Raw genomic sequence first — 25,413 nt, 5'->3', positions numbered from 1 at the left:
AAAACAAATGCTTGTAGCCTAAGTTATGATTTTCGAAAAGTACCTTGTTTGCGACAAACAACACTATATTAGATTGAAAAAAAAAATTAATACACTTACGGCTACTACCAAGTCTTATTCCATTATAGTTTCAAAACTTGCAAACATGTTTAGAAGTAACTAATATGTCACGGGGCCACTTAAAAAAAAACTCCATCATCTTAATCTAAAGGCCATTCATAAGCACCACTAGGCATTTGGACGAAGTGGTTGGGCTACTGCCCTCACAAGCGGTTCAAGCCCCCACAAAAGCATTGTGGAGGCTAAATATTTATAAACTCTTATCTCTTATGAAATGCAAGTGGAGCAGAGACATTCCTTATTTGTAAAAGTTATTTCGTATGGGCATGTATTTTATAGAATTTAATGTAATAATGTAAGTCTCAGTTATGTATATCTGATTGTAAATATCAGTGTAATGTTTGTTATAATAACAATGTATCTACGCAATGTAGTAATCTTGTGCGTAGCCAATATTTTTTTTTTTTTTTTAAAAAGGCCATTCATAAGCTACATGAGATTACCGGGTTAGTAGATCTCTAATATTATGATATAGAAGGATTTTTTTTTTCTTTTAGTTTTTGTTTGGAGGGTAAACGGTATCAAAGACAATCCTTCCAAAAACATGTCGTACTTCCTGCAAGCATCCCTGAGCCAGTGGTTCATAGTCAATTTCTCTATCTTGATCAATTACAAATCCACTCTCCATGCCTCTTCGAATGCATTCAAATATCTCGTAAACTTGTTGCAATGTCTCAGGTGGGATAAAAACCTGAAGATTAAAAAACAATCACGACACACTGAAAACTTCCAAGAAGATGAAAAGGTTTGGTTAAAATGATAAGCCCTTACCAAGTCCGAGAATGTTGCTTCAGAGAATTCGATCATTGCTCGGGAAACATAACAATCATCCATCATCTTGCGTAGTTGCATCATTGACTGATGTTGCAAGATCAATGACCTGATACATTAACGCACCATTTGATGATGTATTTCCCAAAGGAAGTAGTTCAAGGCAGCTTTCATCATGTGGTTAGGAAGTTTCTTTTCGCAATCTTAACAGCTTCCAACAAAGACGCACCACTGTGAACAGCAAGGCCAAATGCAGCAACAGCCAACGGTGTTGGATCTCTCGGGTCTGGTCAACCAGAGCTTTGAGGAAATCAAGGATATCTGACACTGAAATTTAGATAATGTAATGTGTCCGTCCTTGTATGACAATAACTAACATGACGAATGGCCTAGGATTGAATGACAATAACATATAAGTGCAAAATTTGGACTAGGATGAATGTCCCCTTTTACATTAGCTAACCAAAAAGAGAACTTGTCAATAACAGAATATATCACTTTCAACTTTTTATTCAAAACTTGCATTCATGTTGAATTATCATTAAATTGGACTATGATTCTATCCTAATAAGAGATTTTTAATTTTTAATTGTAATAAATTAAATAAATCTTTACTTTATATTTCACACACTCTTATCTCTCCGTCATCACAGGCACAAAAATGGATTAAATAAATTCCGCCCGCAAAGTAATCGTTGATCCTTGTTCTCTTGCAAGGCAAGGGCCAACCCTAAGCTATCCCTTGAGGCTAGACTTTATTATTGTTTTTTCTTTACAAGTTTGGATGGGATGAAAAACCTGGGCACTTACGGCCAGCCATGCTACGTCTAAGGGGCAAGGACAGATTTTAACTGATTATTAATAAAATAGAATGTAATCGATAAAAGAATCCTAATTTTATATGAGTAACAACATACACGTATTAAAAGATCATTTGGAGTAAGCTAAGGAGGGCTTACCTGCAAGCTTGGCTGATGTTGCAGAGCATTTTTTGGCCAGTTTCTGATCACCTTAAATATCAATAAACCCATTTCCATCACTCGCCACACACCTCGTTACTTGATGAAAAGTGGAGACCACGCCCTTCATTCTATATATCCGCTCACGTCCCATCATAAGATTGCAAGCCAATGGCCTTGTACGCGCCATATTATTCCGATCATTTTTTTTCCCTTTTGGCGGTGGCTGTGCTGCTCTTTGCTAATTGCTTTGCTTAGCTATAATGAAATTTGAAATCGCTGTGATGATTTGCGGTGAGTTCCTACCTCTTCGTACACCGCAGTCTCAGTCTGCAGCGAAGTAGCGTATAAATCACAAAAGAGAAATGGGCTTGGGCTACACTTTGGTTCGTGGGTTACCATAGTCAAATCGTAAAAATATTCAGGAAAATGAGGGAAAGATAAGGGTTTTGTAATTGAGCCCCCACACTTACACGTTTTATGTTATGGCCTCATAAAATTTGATTTCTCATTGAATTTGAGCGAACCCCCATAATTGAATTACATAATGAATAAAACAATCAAATCAAACTGAAACAACTAATTTTAGGATATATATCTAAAAATAACTTTAGAAAAACCCCAAATCACGCTTTAATATTTTAAAATGAAAAATACATAAGAAATATTAGAACTTAGAATAAAACACCAAAAAAGCAATTGACGCAATTTCATTTTTTCAAGATAACCCCATGCGTGTACAAAACGTACAGAATCCAACAGAGTGAAATCGAAAGTAACCGTTACAAAACTGTCAAATGGCATCACCAACCAGATCTTCACTGATATGCTTAAGGGAATCGGGTACCTTAGTATTAGAAGTTAAGATCCCTCCTTCGCAAAACTAATTACTTCCCCTTGGATGTGGTTTGAATGCCGGAAAGTGTTATAAACAATGCTTCCAAATTAAAGTATGCCAAGCCGCCCCCAAGCTCCTTTCTACTATCAACCGATGCATGTCCCATTTAATGCATTCAAATATCTCGTGTGCTCGTCGTGAAGTTTCTGGTGGGATATAAACATATGCAGTAAAACAAAATAGCGATCGCATGTTAAACTTTAACACACTTTCCTACAGAGTGAAGAGATCTTGATAAATTGTGAGTTCACACGTTGGGAGTGTGGTCATTACCTGAGAAGCATAACGTTCTTTCGCCAATGCCATCTTGGATTACGTAGTACTGACTGATGCTGTTAGATTGATGACCCTAATCTTCACCGCTATACTAGGTGGTATTTTTTTCCAAGTAATATTTTCTGGGAAGCCCTGTTCATGTCGGGAGTTTGTTTTTCCAAACTTTACAGCTTCATCTAAATTCCCATGGCCGTGAACAGCGTAGCCAAATGCCGAAACAACAAATGGATCTCGAGATTGATCAACCAGTGCTTTATGGAAAGCCAAGACACAAAATCCTGCAAAACTTATAGATAATACCGTACCAATGGCAGGAAAAAGAAAATATTCATTAAAAAAAAAAAAGCTAAAACAGAAGTGTCAAAGGTGTTAAAGTTCTTACCAAATGCATTCGTCACATGGCCATTTAGGGGTCACAAGCCTATCGAGGTTGGCAAACAACTTCTGTGGATCAAACCCAAAAGCGTAACTGTATTATATGTCAATGGTAGGGAGGTAGAACATTTACCATGGGGTATAGAGCATCACAGAGAGAGAGAGAGCAGAGATAATGACATAATAGGCAGAATTAGATGAGTCAAATGTAGCTTGAGCGAACCAGAAGCATGTTGGATCTCTGGAGTCCTTGCAAATCAAAGTAAGATGCCTGAATCAAACTAGTTAAATTATCCAAGACACTATAATATATTCAACATCATACCACCACAAAATAAGAAACTTCAAACCTTCGAACTTGCACAGGTATAAGTATTTTTAGAAGTCCGAATCTCCATAATAATCTGAAAGAAGCTTCTGCAGACCCGAATGCTAGCATATGATTCAGCTCCATAACGATTCTCCTCTATAAAATTAAAAATAAATAAAATAAAGGGATGAAATTAAAGTATAAATGAATCATATGATTCACGACAGACTTTTGGATACCTTGTCAAGAATCATCACAGAGCGAGATAACTGTTTCAAGGAAAGAGCTATATCACTAGATAAATGAAATCCTAATCGAGCAGCATCTCTAGCCCCACATAACTTGTGAGCTGTAAATTGAGTGCAAACAAGCATTATATGCCTACAGTAGGTGAGAGTCCATTAGCTATAGAAGTTAGCAAAAAGATACTCACAACAATCCTCCTCGAAAGAAAATTTTGCGGGCATTATGGTCTGTACCTACAGACACAAGTTAAACAAAATGATACTTGCTTGACACTTTAAGAAGTCTGAAAGTATAAGCTCAAATGGAAACCATCATAAAGTAAAGCACACTTTAGCTTTTCTAGTGTCTTCTATTCCCCCAATATAGTCATACACAACTTTGCCCGTGGATCAAAAAACAACCTGTACAAACACGAAAAGGAGTTATAAAGATGTAAAAATGAATCACATCAATGGTTAATCATCAATTCCTCAAAATGTGGTGATAGCATGTGTAATAAAACCAAATCATTTAAAAATCCAATTAGTAGAGTACAACTTCTGAAAAAAAGATTCAAGTACGTCACCCATTAATTGTGAAGTCCTACCGTTGGCTTTTTGAAACCATCCTCGAACATCCCATCAGTCTTAGAGTAGAATTGTTAAAAGTTTAAACCTATTTTACAAATTGAGAAAAGAAAAAAGATTCATAATCCTTGAGAAATAGAGATGCATTTTATAGAGATAGAAGTAACAAGCAGACAAACCTCCAAGATGGTTTCATCAACGTGCAGATGGCAAATAGGAAATCTCTTTCCAAAAACTTGACATTGAGGAAAAATATTTTTTGTCCGCAGATACTTAGGGATATTTAACCAGATGAAACAGCATTGCAACTAAAACTTTGATTAACCATTGGAAATCCAACACTTAAAAACCAATCATGAATGGCATGATGGGATCAGTTTGCATAGGCAAGAAACACGAGTCCAAAGTGAGGATTTAAAAAACTTCAGTTTTGTCTCTTAAGTCCCATAGTTTAGCAAATAGTTGAATCCAATATTAAGTTACAAACTCAAGCATGGGACACATGACATACGCTAACTACATATAAAGGTGAAGATTCACCAAATCCATGCCCCTCAGACTAAAAACCTTATATATTTAATCATCATTGTTTCCGTCCATATATCATAGTACTGTAACAAGTTAAATAAGGGCTCAAACCATGAGTGAACTAAATTCCCAAAAACACACCTAAACCCAAGAAGTCTATAATGAGAACAATAAATTACTGGTTAAAATGAAATTTAATGCAAATGCAAATGCTACATAAATATAGACAGAAATAACCTGCTTCACTTCCGCTGAGGTAATAATGTTGAAATCTTTGGGAGTTTTCTTTAAGATTTGATCTCATATGCAACGTCCAACAAGGTAGACATCATATCCAGAACAATCATAAGCTAAAGAGTTAGGTTGCATGTCCTAATAAATGTTTAAAGCTGATCAAATCAACTATTTGTTGCTTCAATTGGTAATTCACATAAGCTCTAACTTTAAACCAAAAGTACCAAAAATTGAAACTCACTTATAACAAGACAATAATAAGAAAAAAAACAATTTCTTACAAATCCTAAACAATTCCTTGTTAATCTTGAACAAAATATAGAATGTCAAAAAGCTACAACATGCGAAGTTTTAAAAAAAAGAGTGAATAATGAATCTCTAAAGAAAGAGAGGGAAAACATTATTTCAACAGAACAACATAGATGAAGATTGACGAGGAGTTACAAACATAAAGTTAAATAAATGACTTGTTGATGTATTCAAAGAATTTGCTGAGAAAACAAACTACATAATGCGCAGGTATGTTAAAGAGTTTGAAAGAGACAGGGACATTAGATTAGGATTCTAAATGTAACTGTGTAAGGATCGGGGTGCTATAAGGATAACGAAGGGGTGTTAATAGCACTACTCCCGTCAAAATTGGCCTGGCCTCACTGACCCAAGTTGTCTCTCAGTGTCTATTTAGCAATAATTCTTGTAAAATTGCCAGGACAAGTTACTGTCAGTGTCATATGGACAAATTTTCATCCACTTTGTAGCAAAGGTCAATATTTTCATCGACTTCGTAGCGAGAAAGTCTTAGTAATGAAGATGATGCAGTGCTTAATTTCAAAAACAGTTGATATAATGCTTTCACTTTAATTTGACCCATGAATGACAACTGCTACCAGCCCGTCAAATGAGCCTGCTGTCATGAACTCAACAATGAAACGAGATTGTTTCCCCCAGTTGACATAGAAAAACCGTTGGAAGTATTTAGATAATAATAAATTAAAGAAACTAATTATGATTATTAGATTAAAACGAATAGAATAATCAATGAATTAATTATTTTGCTTATTATTAGAATAAAATTTCTTCAATGTACATCTATTAAATATTGTTTGTTTAACTACGTGTTATTTACTCAGGCTACACAATTTAAAACACAAAATGAGATAGCACCTTTTATATACTTGATCATACTGTTATTTGGAATCCTATATATATTGGCAAGTGGTTGATTTAAAGAACTTTTTTCAGGGTAAAGGAATGGCGAAATCTAAATTAATTTTGTTAATCCTCTGCCTCCTCAAAATTCAAATTCAGACAGTTATCAAATTAAAATTATATGAAAAATACTCAGCCGTGATAGATTTAACGAATTTATTATCTCTTACGTAAAATCTCTTACATAGATTTAATAAGAATCTAGTATGTGTCTGGGCCTATTGTGCTGTCACAGCGCATCAATCCCTAAGGGGGTTATAATTTTCTTTGACAAGAGATGATTTAAGCACAGTGACATAGTTAATGGATGACCATTTCTGATTGAATCATCAAGAAAATGGAGCTCATCATTTTCGTAAAGTATGAGTCAAGAAGGTGGAACGGCTGTATGGACCAGCGAATGTTGGAACTAACCGGGGAAAAATTGCTGACACACTAAATCATGCGAACCACAAAGCTTGCCGAAACCTAATTTCAACGTGACTGTTTAAATTTCCACCAGCCCATTAGACTTTAGAGGAGCATAAAAACGTGGTGCATGCTGCATGCATCACTAGGGTCCCCAGACAATGCATGGATAGAGGATAGTCATTGACTAGCTGGTTAATTTCCTTTTAATCAGCTGTATTATTATCCCACGTGACAAATTGAACCTCTTTTTTTTTTTTCAATTTATAATTTTTTGGTGCGGCAAATTAACTTGTGTTGAATACATGCTTTTATGCTGTATATTTGTATGACTGATGCAGAAAGTAGTCTTTAACTTTTAGTGCTAAAATGGTTATTTATTTTATTTTCCCACGCACTAAAGATTTTGATGCACGTTTAAATACCAGAAATAATCCTTGAAGTCTCAACGAAAAAGAAATTCACAAAACTTAGATCTATCATTATAATGAAAAATCACTCGTCCATAAAATGATCTTTGTACAATTCACGTATATCCGTAAAAGGGATGCACGTCTTAAACTGCATTACTAAATCAGAAAACACACTGGTATGTCTTTGAAGATCTTCAGTTTTATATTATTTATAAAACTCAATCTTATAATATTTGTTCTTAGAATATACTAGCTAGGCGAGAGACAAAAGTACGAGGTGAGATAGCTTAATTAGGACCATTGATCTGAGTTCATGAAGTTGAGAAATTTGATTTTGTACTGGGTGAAACTGGGAAATGGCATCACTGGGATCCAAATCCAAAAAACTAAAATTAACGATATTTGTATTGATTATTTGTTTTTTAATAGGAACCGTATGGGTAGAGACAAGTAAGCACTTATGTCATTGTTGTGACGATAGCTCGACTTTATGAATCAAAAGTCCAAAACGGGAATTAATAAAAAAAAAAAAAAAAAAAAAACTCTTTCCCGTTTGAAGGCACGAGCTATTTTCCTTTTGGACTTTGAGCAATCATCATTTTGAATTTTGAACCATAGTAATTCAAAGAAAAATATCAAAACTTTTCAATGAACTACAACCTTAGGCTAACTTGTAAATTAATTGTCCTTTTCTTAATAATAAATTTTCTGTTTAATCTCATTAATCACGCATTTTAAAGATGAATAATAGGGCTTTTGCTTTTTCTTTTTCTTTTTCTTTTTCTTTCTTTTGGTTTTTGTTACATAAAACATACCTAGTCAGTAGTCAAAGTTAAGGCAAAAGAGAACAAGGGTGTAAAACCAAGACAATCATGATGAAGCCCATAACAGATTTTTTGCCAACAGCATCTTGCGCCCTTAAATAATTTTAAAATAAAGAAACTACAACACTAGGAATTTCCAATAGATTACTCATAGGGTAATAGAAATCAGGATCCACCTACTTGCAACAGTTACAAGGTATCACAATTTTTGTGTTTTTGTGTGTTAAATTTTATTTGACCCCCTATTTTCTCTTTTATTTTCAATTTATTTTTAACTGAAATTTTGTTTTCTTCTCTCATTCTTTCCCTCTACTCCATAGGTGGCCCCATTTTTTTCCATTTTCAAATCATTAATCAACAAGAGCCAACTTGATTTTCAATGTATTAAGCAACTTATGTAACATGCACAGTACAAAAGGAAAATATATAAATAAATAAAAAAAAGAAAGAAAAAGGCTCAGTGTGACGGTTCACAATTCTCTTGGTCAATTTTCTAATTTTCAAGACTAGTGAGTTGCATGTCATTTTTCTTGTAGAAAGCAAAACTACAAATTTCGTTGAATAAAAATATTCCATTCAAATGCAAAGCCAGAAGCAGTCACATCACTGCTTTCTCATAAATACAACTCTAGCAGTGGCAAGCTCTTCGCCGCCCCATCGTATCGATCGATCCTGCACTCTGTCTGTGTGATCATTTCATTGTCTTGCCCGTCCTTGTTTCGTTTAATTCCAATCACTCATCAAATGGCAGCCTTTTCTCCTTACCAGGAACCGACCTTTGTGTTTGATTCCTTTCTTGTGCCAACCGCCTCGAACAAAATGCGTAGCAATGCTGTGGAAGGAACCACTTTTGGAACCAAAACCTATTTTGCTCCAATGCTTGCTAATGAATGTTCTCAGGAGATTCCTTTACATGCTCAAATTCATGAAACCAGGGGCCTTCTTGATCACAATACTGAGGTAGCTACTGGTGAGCATCAAGTTTCACAAATGGTTACTTCAATGGAGGAGAAGAATATGAGAAACATTGTGGATATAAAGGTAATTAATTTTACTAGAACCTTGTGCTATAAATTAATTAATCAATGTGAGGATTTTCAATGATGAGTTGTTCATTGATTTGTAGAAAGAGAAAGAGAGAAAGTACAACATAGGTGTTCTGAAAAAGCCACGTTGCAAGAAACAGAAAAAATTGGCTGAGGAAGCTGCTTCTCCTTCTGGTTATGTTCATGTGCGAGCAAGGAGAGGGCAAGCCACGGACAGCCACAGCCTAGCTGAGAGGGTAATTTACTCAATTCTCTTTAATTTAATTTTCAACTGTTTTTTCATTATCGATCTGTTTTCGAATTAATTACTTTGCAGGTGAGAAGAGCAAAAATCAGTGCAAGGATGAAGCTATTGCAATCACTTGTACCAGGATGTGAGAAGGTGACACTCCTTTTTGGGTCCATATATATATATATATATGGCTATGTTGGAGCATGTCTACACTGAAATATGAATCTCAGCTACACACGTAAATTAATAAATAATAAAAATTTTATTATAATTTTAATCGTGTGGTTATAAAGTGATACTCTACCATATATATATATATATATATAGATATATATATATATATATATATATATATATATATATATTAATTCTCTGGTCTGAAATCTTAAATTGTGAAAAAATTTTGAAAAAGTTTTAAAAGTGCAAAACTTAAAAAATTTAAAAGTTAAAATATTTAAACCGCACGATTTATGTATTTTTTCGGATGTTATATATATATATATATATATATATATATATATATATATATATATATATATAATTCGTCGAGGATGGGGGCTCTATTTTCATCCACTTGAATAGAATTAAGGATATCTAATTGTTGCTGTTTGGTGAGAAGATGATATATATATATATAAATGACTATGTTGGAGCAGATCTACACTCGAGTATGAATCTCAGCCACACATGCAAACTAATAAATAGTAAAAAAATTATTATAACTTTAATCGTGTGGTTATAAAGTGATGCTCCACCTTATATATATATATTCTTTGGTCTGAAATCTTAAACGGTGAAAAAAATTTGAAAAAGTTTTAAAAGTGTGAAACTTTAAAAATTTAAACCGTACGATTTATGTATTTTTTCGGACGTTCTTGTATTTTAAAATTTCGAATTAGAACATATATATATATATGAGATAAAAAATCAACATATATACTTTAAAAAACGAACTTAAGATTAAATCATCTTGTCTAACTATAATTAGTAAATTGTTGAAAGCATCTGAAGTTTCTTATTTTTTGGTGTGAAATTAAGTGTAAATTTTTGTCGTGACCTAAACGAGAAAAAATCCATTATCTTTCTTTCACAATTTTTTTTTTTAATTTTTAAGATTCCGACCCAATTTATAGCTACTTGGTGCCAAACTATGATATATTTTATTGCCATAAATGCCCGGGAGACCTCCATCTTTGAGACTTTGACTTTTAGGTCTCACAAGGCATGGCGCACACCACAATGACAAGAGATTTTACATTATCGTCTAATTCCAGGTTTGGAATATTATATGTTCACAGGAAAATTATAATGTTAACGTTTTCGATAACATGACAGATAACCGGCAAGGCTCTAATACTGGATGAAATAATCAAATATGTCCGGACTTTACAAACTCAAGTCGAGGTAATTAGTTCTAAATTAACCATATTTATTATGTATTTATTATCACCAACCAAACACTTATGATTCTTTTTTCTTGTCTTTAGTTCCTTGCAGCAAAACTTGCTTCAGTAACTCCCATGTTCAGCGACTCTGGAGTGGACTTCACAACAAGCCCACTCGCCCATCAAGAGGTAATTAACCATTCTAACAACGCCTATTTAATTATTATCATTACTATTCATGAAGGGTAGTATTATTATTACTTGGTTAAATAGTATATAACAATTACAACCAAAATCACTTGATAATTTTGATTGCTAGGATAATAATGGTAATTTGTTACGGGGCAATGATCACGACGGCCGGATTCAAGAACTTGCTAATGCTGACCTATGTGAGTTGGTCAATTTCCAGTCTCTCTACTGGCGAATGCAAAACCTGTAAGCAAGCCCATGCCATGCATGTTAAATAAGTTTCAATTTTTAGTTAAAAATAGGGGTGGACAAACCCAATCGAATTCAATTAAATTTGGATGAATTCTTTTCATCAGATTAATACATGAACTCAACCCAATCTAAGAGAAATAAAAATTATAAAAAAAAAAATTAATGCCGACGGTCAATTGTAAAACTCTTACATGGCTAAATCTAATTTTGAATCATTTTTATTCTTTTATGAAAGTGACTCTTTTCATATCTCTTTGTTAACCTAACCACGGCTGAATTTTTTTAAACTCATGATTTTAAAACGAAACTCAAATTTTCGCTAAAAATGAGTTGATAGACATTCGAACACTATATCATGTTATTTATTTATATATGTTAGGTACAATAGATAACTGTTAATGCTATGATGGAGAATTAATGTATTTTTAACTATTTAAATTTGATTTTAAGAATCAAATAAATTTTTATATTTAATTTTAAATTTTAATCAACCCAACTCGATGATTTAAAAATAAAATTAATTTGAGTTGAATACATTTATTTGGTTAAATTAACTTAATTTTATAAATTTAAATTAATTTTTTATAAGTATGATTAACCCAACTCATGCCCACCTCTAATTAAAGATGTGAGCTACCAAATCATGTGTACGTTTCCCATTGAATTTTGTGGTTTCTCTACAGGGAACGTAACGTCCAATTGTCAGCATTTGAGAGAGCCTGAAAAAATAAATGCTACTTACGTTTGTAATAATTAAATATTTGAAGGGTCGTCTCGCATCTCTTCTCGCCGTCGACCATCTACTTGTTGGGAAAATATGCTCTTTAAAAGCATATGTGTTTATTTAATTGTAATAAACAATTTTTCTGATTAATAAAATAAATGAGGTATTTTATTCAAATATCTTAATTGCATTAATATTTGTATTAAAGTCCATTTAATCATATTATATGTATTTATGTGATCACCATGTGGATTCACAGAAGACATAAATACAAATTATCTTATGATTAAATAAATTTAGTTCGCAGTTGATAAATAAAGTTGGACACTTTATTTAGGTATAGACTGTAATAAATTCATTGAATGATTTGTCTTAATCATGTATGAATTTATTAATGTAGTACGACTACATTGAACAGGATCACATATGAGATTTAATTAACTTTGTAATAACTGTCAGACTTATTAAATCTCATAGGCGTTGATTTTACTGTAATCTTAATCTTGAGTTAATTATGATTTCATGATTGTAATTGTTATTCCATTTGAGTTACCAATGGGCACGACACATTCTTGTGGTCAAGATTACTCGGTATCTTGGTGAGAGCAATTATGAGTATTGGAGTTATGGATTAACAATATAGAATTTGTACAACACATCTCTTGATGGGTTTTCGGCACTTGATCATAGAATTCTCTGGCCAGAGTGTGTCAACATATTTAGTATGTTGAAAATGATCATTAGAGAAAACCAGTAAGGATCAAGGAATAAGATGTTATTAAATTGATTGGACAGTTGAGATATCAATTTAATTAACGATGTGGTACAAAGGATTGTGCAGTAAAGAAATCAATGTGGCTTGGGACGAATTATTATTCGAGCATACAATTATGGAAGTCAGTTCCAATCTTTTAGTGGAGTAGATTTGGAATTAAATAATTGGGCTAGTTTAATTACAGGCCTAATTATTGTAGCCACTATTGTATGTTCCCAAATGATCCATGGGTTAGCTCATTTAATTGACTGCACCACTACTGGACTAATAAGTAAGATAACTAGCGATTTGGGTCAAAAGCCTAAATATATCATTTAGTGGGAGGCTCCATTTAATTAGCTTTTGTATAAGGGGCCTTATGTTATTTTACAAGGTAGGTCCCCTATTGAAAAAGTAAATAAACGTGAGTTTTATTTAGGGCATTATTTGGAGCCTAGGGTTTTCACTAAAGAGAGATATATAAGGCTTATTTTTCCCTAAAGAAAAGAAGAGAAGCCACTTTTTATACAGATCAGAGAAACAGATTTTTCTCTCCATTGTTGAGAGAAAAATTTTCTCGTGCTAGTTGCTTTGGTAGTGATAAAGGCGCCCACACGTCAAGTGCAGATCGAACCTGAGTCATAACCTGGAAGATCATTGGAGACAGTTCGTGATCTAACAAGCGTGGTGGTGACGGATCGTGATCTAACAGGAGTGGTGGTGGTGGATCGTGATCTAGGAGCCTAAATCACTTCAGCGGAAAAAGCCAACTCAGATTTTCAAGGTACGATTTCTGAATTACGTATTCCTATATATTATATGAGAGCGGTCCTTAAAAGGTTTTATAAAAATTTTAAAAACCTGATTTTTCCCCAACAATTGGTATCAGAGCAATCTCATATTAATATATAAGAATATTGTATGAAATCATTCTTGAAATTTATGTATTAGAGTGGCACATTTTATTCAGATATATATTATTTGTTTAATATATGAATAAAGCATGTTTATGGTTTGTCTTAATTCATGGTTAGATGTTCTACTGTATTTTTTGTTTGGATCTGTAACAAGAGGGGTGGTTTATTATCACCATGTTTCCCTCTTGATTTTTTTTTTCTGTTATAGAATTTTTGTAAGCCAAAAATTGGCCTAGGAAATTTGTAAATCAACGGAAAATAATCATGGATGTCAGATCAGAGGAAACGGAGGCCGGAAATTTCAGAAGCATGCTGCTAGCAGCCACGAGCAACAGCAGCGCGCGCGGCCCACGTGGGCAGCAGCGCGCGCGGCTCGCCTGGGCAGCAGCAGGCGCTGCACGCCCAGCAGTTGCCGCATGCGCGCGGCAAGCGCGCTGTGTGCGCAGTGGCTGGCAGCTGCAGCACGCTGCCAGCAGCGCGCGCTTCACGCAGCAAGCAGCGCGCACTGCACACGCAGCAGCAGCGTGCGCAAAAGCAGCGTGCGTTCCAGCAAGCAGCGCGCGCAGGGTTAGTTTGTTTCTGGCGTATCGGCGACGACAAACTCGACGTTGATAGCGGCTGTCCGGTGAGATTGGCCTGAACAGTGGCCGTTTCTGCTGGTGGCGGCTGGGGAAGAAGAGGAAAAGAAAAATGTGATTTTAGGGTTCCATGGTTTTTACCATGGAGGTCCCTATAGTTTCATATTTGTTTCTTGTGGGCAGAAAATTTTAATTTTTTGCATTTAAGTCCAAACATAGTTTTGGGCTTAATTAATCCTAGTTTTAGGCCCAATTTCAATTGGGCTTAATGGATTAAAAATGCATAGACAAAATTAAATACATTAAATTTATTTTTGGTCCAAAAGTTTTATTTTAATAATAAAAAATAATAAAAATATCTATTTATTTATTTCTTTTTAAAATTAAAAATTGGACCAATTATAAATTAAAAAGCCCAATTTCCCCTAGTCCATTAACAAAAACAAGATTATGGAAGATGGATATTGACAAGAAGCCCAATGAAGATTAGGCTTAGAGTTAATGTATTTTTCATTATTAGGAAAGCCATGAATTAAGATTATTTAATTGTTTTTCTATATGTTATGTTTTGGATGATAACATGCCATGATAACATGTCATATAGAATAGGTAGTGCCAACTCTATGCATAATGTTACATGTCATTCATTAATAATGAATCTCATTATATTGTTTGAAATTTGTACATGCTTAATAATATTTGATATCATCTAGATAATATTATAGGAAGCATGCAATTAACAATATGTATGTTTTAAAAAGGAAAAACCAATTTTAAAATATTGAGTGGGAGAGGGAAAATTCAAGATAATTTTCCCACGGGTTCCATTGTTAGTTCAATAATAAAATTATATATATACCTCGACTTCATGATACGGTGATGCTCCCTTCGGAGGGTATATATATTAGATATTTTATTTGATGAACTTCTTCAAAGATAAAATTGAAATATTTTTCAATCGATTGTTCACCCCAACGGTGACTATTGATATGAAAAATACGTAGATTGAAACAGTGGTTATACACTCAACTGAAATTTGTTATTAACCTTCCCAACGAAGCTCTGTTAACAAATTTAGGCCCAAAAAGATAACGATAATTATTTATCATGTCTCTACATGAAAGTAAATAATCTAATGGGTAATTGGGTCTAGTAAGTATAGACATGACTTCCCCACCGGATAGCTTGTCAAAGCGGAACTAGATTATCGTTACAATAAATTAAAATGCATTTATGGTTTTATGCATTTTTGTCATTTATTGTGAATATTATTTCAAATTATTTATGCATGGATGTTTTATTTTTCAAAAAATGTCTTCCCTAAGCCCACTTACTATTATTCTGAGTCAAAACAAACTCACTGGAGAAAACTACATAGATTGGAAAAGAAATCTATTCATTGTCTTAACTGCTGAAAATTATAAATATGTCTTAACCCAGCCATGCCCCCCAGTTCCAGCGGATGATGCTCATAGAAATCAGAGGAGGCTTTATGAGAAATGGCAAAAGGCCAATGAAATGGCAAAGTGCTACATTCTAGCCTCGATTTCTAATATTCTGCAGACCAAACATCAGAACTTGGAGACTGCCACTGAAATAATGGATAGTCTCCAACAGATGTTCGGGCAGAGTACTCGCTCTGCGAGACAAGCAGCGCTGAAAGGAATTATGAACAGTAAAATGGGGAAGGGCACAAGAGTTCGTGATCATGTCCTCAAAATGATGGACTATTTGAATGAGGCTGAGATTCAGGGAGCACAAATCGATGATAACTCAAAGATTGACATGGTGCTAGAATCTCTGCCAGAAACATTCAAGGAGTTTAAGGTCAATTATAACATGAACAAAAGAAACATGACCTTAACTGAATTGATGAACGAACTCCATTCTGCTGAAGAGATTTATCGTGCTGAGAAATCTCTAGGAAGCATAAATATTACTGAAAAAGGTTCATCTTCTGGGCCTAAACCGAAAGGCAAAGGTAAGAAGAAAGCTGGGAAAAAGAGACCGTCTACCAAGCAAGATGGCAAGCCGAAAGGCAAATGCTTCAAGTGTGGACAGAAAGGTCACTGGAAAAAGGATTGCCCTAAGATTGTGAAATCAGGTATGGGAAATCTTTTTGTAATTGAGGCCTGTTTAGTTCAGAATCCTATTGACACTTGGGTGTTGGATTCAGGAGCAACTAATCATATTTGTAATTCACTTTATTGGTTTCAGGAAACCAGGAAAATAAGTGAAGGAAGCGTCAAGCTGCAGTTAGGGACAGGACAGTTCGTGTCAGCAGTAAAGACTGGATCTGTTTTATTATCTTTTAATAATGAGACTTTAGTTTTGAATAATTGTCTTTATGTTCCAGACATTAAGAGGAATTTAATTTCAGTAGCTTGTTTGTTAAAGCAAGGGTACACTGTAAATTTTGGATCCTCTGTTTCTATTTTTCATAATAAGAGACTTATTTGTTCTGGTACATTGGAAGATAATTTATATCATTTAAGTCCAATGATCCATTCTATGCATGACACAGTGATAAATAATGATGAGCATACACATTTATCTAAGAAAAAAAATATTTCTTCCAACCAATGTTACCTCTGGCATTTACGCTTGGGTCATATAAACCAAAATAAGATACAGAGAATGATCAAAGATGGGCTCTTGGGTTCATTAGAAAATGAATCATTGCCACTCTGTGAATCCTGTTTAGAAGGGAAAATGACCAAAAGGCCATTCTCGGCCAAAGGAGTACGTGCAACAGTACCACTTGAATTGGTACATACAGATGTATGTGGACCAATCAATGTACAAGCTCGAGGAAGTTATAAGTATTTCATCACTTTTACTGATGATTACTCAAGATACGGTTATGTTTATCTGATGCGTCATAAGTCTGAAGCTCTTGAGAAATTCAAAGAGTATAGGGCTGAGACAAAAAAGCAATTAGATAAGAACATAAAGAAACTTCGATCTGATCGAGGTGGTGAATTTCTCTCAGGAGATTTCAAAGAGTATCTGGTTGAAAATGGGATTATATCTCAATTGACTGCCCCGGGAACACCACAACAAAATGGGGTAGCTGAAAGAAGAAATAGAACTCTTTTGGATATGATGAGATCTATGCTTAGTTATTCGTCATTACCAATCTCTTTTTGGGGACTAGCACTGGAAACTGCAGTTTACCTTTTGAACTTAGTTCCATCTAAGTCAGTGCCTAAAACCCCAATAGAATTATGGTCAGGTCGCAAACCAAGTTTACGACATGTCCGTATTTGGGGATCACCAGCACATGTGCTGAAACCAAAGGCAGACAAAATGGATTCACGTTCTGAGGTTTATATGTTTGTGGGGTATCCCAAAGGAACAAGGGGAGGTTTATTTTATAGTCCTCAAGATAGGAAAGTGATCATGAGCACACATTTCACTTCCCTTGAGGAAGACTATATGAATAACTTCAAACCTATGAGTAAGGTAATACTTGAAGAACTGTCAGGTGATCAGGTTGATGCTCAGCTTTCAATGCCTGTTACAGAACAGGAAGAACAGTAACAACCAGATGATCAACACAGGATTAACCCTGAACAACAATCACTTTTAGAACCTCGTCGTAGTGGGAGGGTAACTAGGTTACCTGCGAGATACATGCTTTTGGGAGAAACCTATACGGCTATCTCAGATGAACATGTACAAGATCCCACTAGTTACAACGAAGCTCTAATAGATAGAGATGTTGAATTTTGGAAAAAGGCCATGAATCAAGAAATGGAATCTATGTATTCCAATAAAGTCTGAAACTTGTAGAGGCACCAAATGTGGTAAAACCTATAGGATGCAAGTGAATCTACAAGAGAAAAAGAGGAGTAGACGGAAGGGTGGAAACATTTAAAGCAAGATTAGTAGCCAAAGGGTTTACTCAGAAAGAGGGAATCGATTATGAGGAAACTTTTTCTCCGGTTGCTATGCTTAAATCCATCAGGATTCTGCTCTCCATTGTTGCAGTGCTAGATTATGAAATTTGGCAAATGGATGTCAAGACTGCCTTTCTCAACGGGCATCTTGAAGAAAACATCTACATGCAGCAACCAGATGGATTTATACAAAGAAGCCAAGAACACATGGTATGTAAGTTGCAGAGATCCATTTATGGATTGAAGCAAGCATCCGGGTCATGGAACATCAGATTTGATCAAGCGATAAAATCGCTTGGATTCATTCAGAACATTGATGAACCATGTGTGTACAAGAAAATTCAAGAAAAATCTGTAGCCTTCCTAATTCTTTATGTAGACGATATTCTCCTAATTGGAAACGATATAGGAATATTGACTACAATAAAGAGTTGGTTAGCAAAACAATTTGATATGAAAGACCTGGGAGAGGCAAGTTATATTCTTGGTATCAAATTATTACGAGACCGGAAGAATAAAACTTTAGCCTTGTCTCAAGGGGTCTATATCGATAAGATATTGGCTAGATTTAGCATGGAAAATTCCAAGACTGGTTTATTACCATTCAGACATGGAATTACATTCTCTAAGGATCAATCACCTAAAACATCTGAAGAGATAGAGAGAATGAGACAAGTTCCCTATGCAGAAGCTGTGGGAAGTCTTATGTATGCCATGCTTTGCACTAGGCCAGATATCTGTTTTGCGGTAGGGATGGTTAGTAGATATCAATCTAATCCTGGACCTGAACACTGGACTGCGGTCAAGCATATAATGAAGTATCTGAAAAGAACTAAAAATTATATGCTTATGTATTCTGGTGATGAACTCATTCCAGTGGGTTATACTGATTCTGACTTTATGTTAGATAAGGATTCCAGAAAATCAACTTCCGGCTATGTGTTTACATTGGGAAGTGGAGCTATTAGTTGGAGGAGTGTGAAACAATCTTGTATCGCAGACTCCACAACTGAAGCTGAATATGTGGCTGCATCCGAAGCTGCAAAAGAAGCTGTATGGCTCCGCAAGTTCCTACAAGATCTTGAGGTGGTACCTGCTGTAACTGCACCCCTGAAACTATTTTGCGATAATAGTGGTGCGGTAGCTCAATCTAAGGAACCAAGGAACCACAAGAAACAAAAACATATTGAGAGGAAGTATCATCTTATAAGGGATATAGTGCAGAGAGGTGATGTGGAGGTTACTCAGATTGCGTCACAGCAAAACTTGGCAGATCCTTTTACTAAGGCCATACCTGGGAAACCTTTTAACTTGCACTTAGATTCCATGGGCATGCGTGAGATGCCAAATATGCTTTGAGAGCTAGTGGGAGATTGTTGGGAAAATATGCTCTTTAAAAGCATATGTGTTTATTTAATTGTAATAAAAAATTTTTCTGATTAATAAAATAAATGAGGTATTTTATTCAAATATCTTAATTGCATTAATATTTGTATTAAAGTCCATTTAATCATATTATATGTATTTATGTGATCACCATGTGGATTCACAGAAGACATAAATACAAATTATCTTATGATTAAATAAATTTAGTTCGCAGTTGATAAATAAAGTTGAGCACTTTATTTAGGTATAGACTGTAATAAATTCATTGAATGATTTGTCTTAATCATGTATGAATTTATTAATGTAGTACGACTACATTGAACAGGATCACATATGAGATTTAATTAACTTTGTAATAACTGTCAGACTTATTAAATCTCATAGGCGTTGATTTTACTGTAATCTTAATCTTGAGTTAATTATGATTTCATGATTGTAATTGTTATTCCATTTGAGTTACCAATGGGCACGACACATTCTTGTGGTCAAGATTACCCGGTATCTTGGTGGGAGCAATTATGAGTATTGGAGTTATGGATTAACAATATAGAATTTGTACAACACATCTCTTGATGGGTTTTCGGCACTTGATCATAGAATTCTCTGGCCAGAGTGTGTCAACATATTTAGTATGTTGAAAATGATCATTAGAGAAAACCAGTAAGGATCAAGGAATAAGATGTTATTAAATTGATTGGACAGTTGAGATATCAATTTAATTAACGATGTGGTACAAAGGATTGTGCAGTAAAGAAATCAATGTGGCTTGGGACGAATTATTATTCGAGCATACAATTATGGAAGTCAGTTCCAATCTTTTAGTGGAGTAGATTTGGAATTAAATAATTGGGCTAGTTTAATTACAGGCCTAATTATTGTAGCCACTATTGTATGTTCCCAAATGATCCCTGGGTTAGCTCATTTAATTGACTGCACCACTACTGGACTAATAAGTAAGATAACTAGCGATTTGGGTCAAAAGCCTAAATATATCATTTAGTGGGAGGCTCCATTTAATTAGCTTTTGTATAAGGGGCGTTATGTTATTTTACAAGGTAGGTCCCCTATTGAAAAAGTAAATAAACGTGAGTTTTATTTAGAGCATTATTTGGAGCCTAGGGTTTTCACTAAAGGGAGATATATAAGGCTTATTTTTCCCTAAAGAAAAGAAGAGAAGCCACTTTTTATACAGATCAGAGAAAAAGATTTTTCTCTCTATTGTTGAGAGAAAAATTTTCTCGTGCTAGTTGCTTTGGTAGTGATAAAGGCGCCCACACGTCAAGTGCAGATCGAACCTGAGTCATAACCTGGAAGATCATTGGAGACAGTTCGTGATCTAACAAGCGTGGTGGTGACGGATCGTGATCTAACAAGAGTGGTGGTGGTGGATCGTGATCTAGGAGCCTAAATCACTTCAGCGGAAAAAGCCAACTCAGATTTTCAAGGTACGATTTCTGAATTACGTATTCCTATATATTATATGAGAGTGGTCCTTAAAAGGTTTTATAAAAATTTTAAAAACCTGATTTTTCCCCAACACTACTCTCATTCTGTAACAGTGTCTGGTAAAGGCCGTTGGGTCGTTAAATATTAGAATAATTAAAAATTGTCGCAGGAAATAATATGTGTTTATTTGGTAATGGTTTCGTTATTTTGCGTTTGCTTAATTGCTTTTCCTTCAAAGAGAGTGCTCTGTTGATTTGAGCTTTGGCAACTCATTTACTTGTCCTTTTTCTCAATTTGTAATGCCGTTTTCCTTCTTCTATGTGTGCGTATATTATCAATAAATAATAAATAGTTTTTTTTAAAAAAAAATGGGATACCATATAATTGATATATTTATTATTTTAATTTAATTCAATATCGATCAGATTTTATTCTTACAAATTATTCATAAATACATATGGAGAATTAATTAATATTAAAAAAATTCTCATAACTTTGGAAGAATAATAGCTCTACTAAAAAGTTTGTTAACGTGCATAAATGAGATCATAATGAAATCGATATGTAAGTGGTGAAAGCCGCTAACATATTAGAGGAACTCATTTAAGGAAGCACCAGATGTGCAAATAAAACAACTAAAATTACACAAACCACATACAGCATTATCCTTTATTGTCTTCCCATGCACTCCCACCAAAGCAGAAAGAAACAGCACATTAATTTTAACAAACGCACACGTACATAAATGCAGTCTCATAGTACCTTTTTTTTTTTCCTCAAAAGAAAAAAAAAAAAAAGAGAGAAAACTTAGGAGAGCCATGTAATGGAGGTCTCGTATTCCTCTACTTTTTATGAGCTTCAAAACAAACATACATAAAACAAAGATAGGCAATCCAAAGTCAGAAGATCGATGATCTGATGCCTATCTTCTTCAATTCACCCAAGCGGCGGATCGGGAGCAAAGTCAAGGGATTCACAGCAGGGAGTGAGAATAAGATGTGCATAATCTGATGTGTCCACTTCACACGCATGCTTCGGGTAATTATTTCCACAACGGACAAGTTCTTCCAGGTTAATGCTAGGGAAGTTTGCATTGTTATCAACTTGGTTCGACTGATCATGAACTGGAACATAATTACCTTTCTTTCTAGCACGGACGAGCTGAAACATATACGTGTATACATATATAGATGTAATTACTCGTTGAGGGTTATGATAATAAGTTCTCTCAGGGCAAAATTATTGGACATAGGAAAGTACTCACGTATGATCCCTCCAACTCATCTTTGTATACCATAATATAGTCTCCAAGTTCCAAGCAGTACCTCTTTATGAACGCCCCTGGCCAAGTTTGCATCCATTAATTTCGTGCGTATACATATATTTAGTTAATATCAGTCAATAACAAACTAATTAATTGCCCATCATGATTATGAACATATAAATAGGTTGATAGACTAGTTGAGAGGAATCTAGAGGGTTGGCTCACTGGTATTCTCAAAGATGTACATTCTACCACGGTTGTTAGGCCAGAACCTGCCAATGATGGATCAAGATGGATATATTAAAAAATAATAACATTGACAGATATTATTACGTTGTGAAACATATATAAGTAATACAAGCACATTAAAAGACTTGTATTTTCAGAGAAAAACCTGAATTTGAATGTCCACACTTTATTAAAGTCCATATCCTCAAGGTGCATCCAGAACCCTGCCTTTTCGTTCACGGGAGGAAGATAGGTCTCAGCAAGTTTCTGATCAAACAAACACTTGTAGCTGGTTATTGAAGAAATAACAATACTCATCCTTAATGAAACTCGAAATCATGCCATATCGGAAGGTTTAAAAAGAAATTTGGTGATTCACCTTCGGCAACACTATGCGCCCAGCTGCGTTCACATCACTGTTTTTCAGCTGTTTCTCAAATAGAAACCTCATCAGGAATGGATTGATTTCCTGTTACATAAAATGTTGAAAATATTTTTAAATTTTCGTACATCATGCAATAAATAATTTTGATGAATCAATGCCATATTGGAAAGAACGTCCGGCCATTAAGAGAGTTAAATTTCATTTATAATCTGAACTCTGAAGTCAATTTTTTTTTCCCCAATTCTTCAACCAGCTCGTATCACTACTATATGATTATCAGACATTTTTTAAAAAATAAATAAATAAACTGATTTATATACTCCACTTCCATTTCATACCATGACAAAATAATTAATGTTATTTTCACACTTAGTCCTTGTGTTTAGGAAGTTGATAATTCCGTCGTCTCCTGTACATTTAAGTTACAGAAAATCATTGAGAAAAACAAATTAGGATGCACAACTCAAATCATGTTTGGTATTGAGATATACAACACTAAATAAATTGATAAATAATAGTTGTTATGACTTAAAAATTAAGTTTATTTGATCTCACATTTGTATGAGGGAAACAAATAATATCTTTACTTTTTTAAAAAATTATTATTTAAAAATTATATGTATACACTATCAACTTTTATTTTATAATTACTTTTTTTTTTCATAACAGTTTCGACTTAAAACATACAGTACTTAAATACTAAATAAGACCTTAGTTGACACGTGACTTAAAATAAATTGAAATTTTTTTATTATATTTAGGCGCGAAAGTAGACTTATATTTTAACAAAATATTTAAAATTAAGCGCGAAAACAAGTTTTTTACCACATCTATAAAAAGTACACACTTCAAGTCAAAAGACTTTTTAATTTTGTCAAAATCATAAAGACGATATACTAAGCTCAGAGTAGATATCAAAAAGAAAAAAAACATTCGCATTCATAGAAAAAGAACTTGAAGATATTTTTACCTATATTATTAGGAAAACCTTTTTACTGAGTTACTCGAAGAGGAATCAGTATCAAAATATCATATGGAATTAGTGTGTAAAAATGCAAAAACATGATCGATCAAAAAAGGAAAATGGAGATTTACAGATCCGCCGTTAAATAAATGGATCGCTGTGTAGAAATTAAAAAAAAAAAATTGTGAACAAAAGCTAAATATCTCAAGAGAACGGAGAGGTGACAAGCCGGATTAAGAGAAAAATTTTGGAACTCACACGAACGGGTGGCGGCGGTGGAGGCTGAACAGGCAGACGGTTGACACGTGGATTAAAGACCAATGGATTGTCAGCAGCAACCCGCTGGTAGCGTGGTCTACATGAACGTGAAACTCTCCTTCGAAATCGACGGCTCCTGCTGCAGTCACATCCAGCACCAGCAGGCTCCGCATGATCTTGACTGATCACCTGAACGCCGTTAACGGCGTTACTCGGCATCATAACAGTCTCTTCTTCATCAATACCCAAAAGGGTAGCCATTGAGCTCCAGGCCTTTGCGTTTGCTTTCACACAGACACAGACACAGGCACAGCTCTCTCGAAATACCGTGAGGGGTTAGAAGACTCAGGCCTCTATTTAAACAGAAGCTGAACGCTGGACAGTGTATAACTTGTCTTGTCCAGTGAGCAAGAGAGGGTAAAAACGTGAAAAGGAAAGGAATCAAAATTGTGGATTCTCAAGTCTTGAACAGACAAGGGGATCAATCACTGTGAGCCTACGGACATTTGTGATTACAGCATTCATTTTCGCTGTGGTTACAATTTGTTTTTGTTTTTTTCTTCTCCGGTTAAGGTTTTGGCAACTTTTTATTTCAATTGTTTTCTTTTTGAAGTTGAATTTAAAAAAAAAATCGCTGAATATTTATTTTTTAATTGAGGAATTGGAAGCCAAAATCAAAATTATTGATAATGTTTACTTCAGAAAATAAAATCAAAATTATTGATAATGTTTACTTCAGAAAATAAGAGTATGAATTAAAATTGAATATTTAAGACTCACGTCAAAATGAGTTTCGAGAATAAGAGATTGATTCCTAAGGAAAGCGTGGGAATCAGTCCCCCGTTCTCACGAATACAAATTTTACCTCCATTAAAATTCTTATATTTAAAAAATATCCCCTTTAGATTAAAAAAATGAAAATTCAACAAACCCTTGTAACTACCAAGGTCCATTGCGGCTGCCAAAGTTCTATCGTCGTCGCTGTGAAGCTTCTCCTCCATCGTCATCGCTATTTGCCTGTTGGTACTAAAGCTCCACCGTCATGCTACCGAAGCTCCATCATTGTGCTGCCAAACTTCTTCTCCATTGTAGTTGTTGGTAGTTGTTTGGATAGTAGCCACAGGCCGTCAGACGTTATCACCGTTTTCCATTATTATTATTATTATTATTAAAGTCTTTCTTAAAAAAAGATTATGATTCAATCCTAAATTAAGTTTTTGTTGAATATTAAATTTAAAATTTAAATTTATTTTATATTTTTAATTTCTCTTACTTCATAACTTTTAATTTAATAATTAATACTTACCAAAACTCAGCTCAACACTCGTTCCTAAGAGCATTTTCAAAAAGCTATTTAATTTTT

General features: G+C 34.4%; 3 protein-coding genes across 3 annotated transcripts; 1 reads left to right on the top strand and 2 right to left on the bottom strand.

Annotated features, from left to right (window-relative positions):
* Nucleotides 1-613: 613 nt before the first annotated feature.
* Nucleotides 614-4,083, bottom strand: LOC102613389 (uncharacterized). Its single transcript, XM_015531662.1, is given in 7 exon segments — nt 614-811; nt 892-1,000; nt 3,065-3,296; nt 3,402-3,468; nt 3,623-3,670; nt 3,758-3,865; nt 3,949-4,083. Coding segments are annotated over 7 exon segments (897 nt in total).
* A 4,696-nt stretch (nt 4,084-8,779) lies between these two features.
* On the top strand, nt 8,780-12,052 carry LOC107177606 (transcription factor bHLH137-like). The gene is made up of 7 exons (XM_015531663.3): nt 8,780-9,178; nt 9,264-9,419; nt 9,500-9,565; nt 10,751-10,819; nt 10,903-10,989; nt 11,120-11,238; nt 11,928-12,052. The coding sequence occupies exons 1-7, from the start codon at nt 8,882-8,884 to the stop codon at nt 11,965-11,967; spliced, it is 834 nt and encodes a 277-aa protein (XP_015387149.2). The 5' UTR covers nt 8,780-8,881; the 3' UTR covers nt 11,968-12,052.
* A 9,835-nt stretch (nt 12,053-21,887) lies between these two features.
* On the bottom strand, nt 21,888-25,057 carry LOC107177608 (uncharacterized). The gene is made up of 7 exons (XM_015531665.1): nt 24,982-25,057; nt 24,051-24,334; nt 22,823-22,912; nt 22,610-22,710; nt 22,441-22,487; nt 22,216-22,292; nt 21,888-22,112 (listed from the first exon to the last, which is right to left on the bottom strand). Exons 1-7 carry the CDS (start codon nt 25,055-25,057, stop codon nt 21,888-21,890), a joined length of 900 nt encoding a protein of 299 aa, XP_015387151.1.
* Nucleotides 25,058-25,413: the final 356 nt, after the last annotated feature.

Source organism: Citrus sinensis, chromosome 4, assembly GCF_022201045.2.
Source record: "Citrus sinensis cultivar Valencia sweet orange chromosome 4, DVS_A1.0, whole genome shotgun sequence".
In the NCBI taxonomy this organism is placed as follows: domain Eukaryota; kingdom Viridiplantae; phylum Streptophyta; class Magnoliopsida; order Sapindales; family Rutaceae; genus Citrus; species Citrus sinensis.
The sequence above is the reverse complement of the archived record's forward strand: the minus strand, read 5'-3'. Positions and strand labels throughout refer to the sequence as shown.

What these genes read in the sequence shown, in the direction of transcription:
- LOC107177608 (XM_015531665.1), bottom strand. Translation starts at nt 25,057, where the DNA reads ATGACGATGGAGGAGAAGCTTCACAGCGACGACGATAGAACTTTGGCA. An exon ending in GGACCTTGGTAGTTACAAGG is followed by an intron (nt 24,335 to 24,981) that starts GTTTGTTGAATT and finishes TCTGTGTGAAAG; the next exon opens with CAAACGCAAAGGCCTGGAGC. An exon ending in ATGAGTTGGAGGGATCATAC is followed by an intron (nt 22,113 to 22,215) that starts GTGAGTACTTTC and finishes TATATGTTTCAG; the next exon opens with CTCGTCCGTGCTAGAAAGAA.
- LOC107177606 (XM_015531663.3), top strand. Translation starts at nt 8,882, where the DNA reads ATGGCAGCCTTTTCTCCTTACCAGGAACCGACCTTTGTGTTTGATTCC. An exon ending in GCCACAGCCTAGCTGAGAGG is followed by an intron (nt 9,420 to 9,499) that starts GTAATTTACTCA and finishes ATTACTTTGCAG; the next exon opens with GTGAGAAGAGCAAAAATCAG. An exon ending in TTGTACCAGGATGTGAGAAG is followed by an intron (nt 9,566 to 10,750) that starts GTGACACTCCTT and finishes ATAACATGACAG; the next exon opens with ATAACCGGCAAGGCTCTAAT.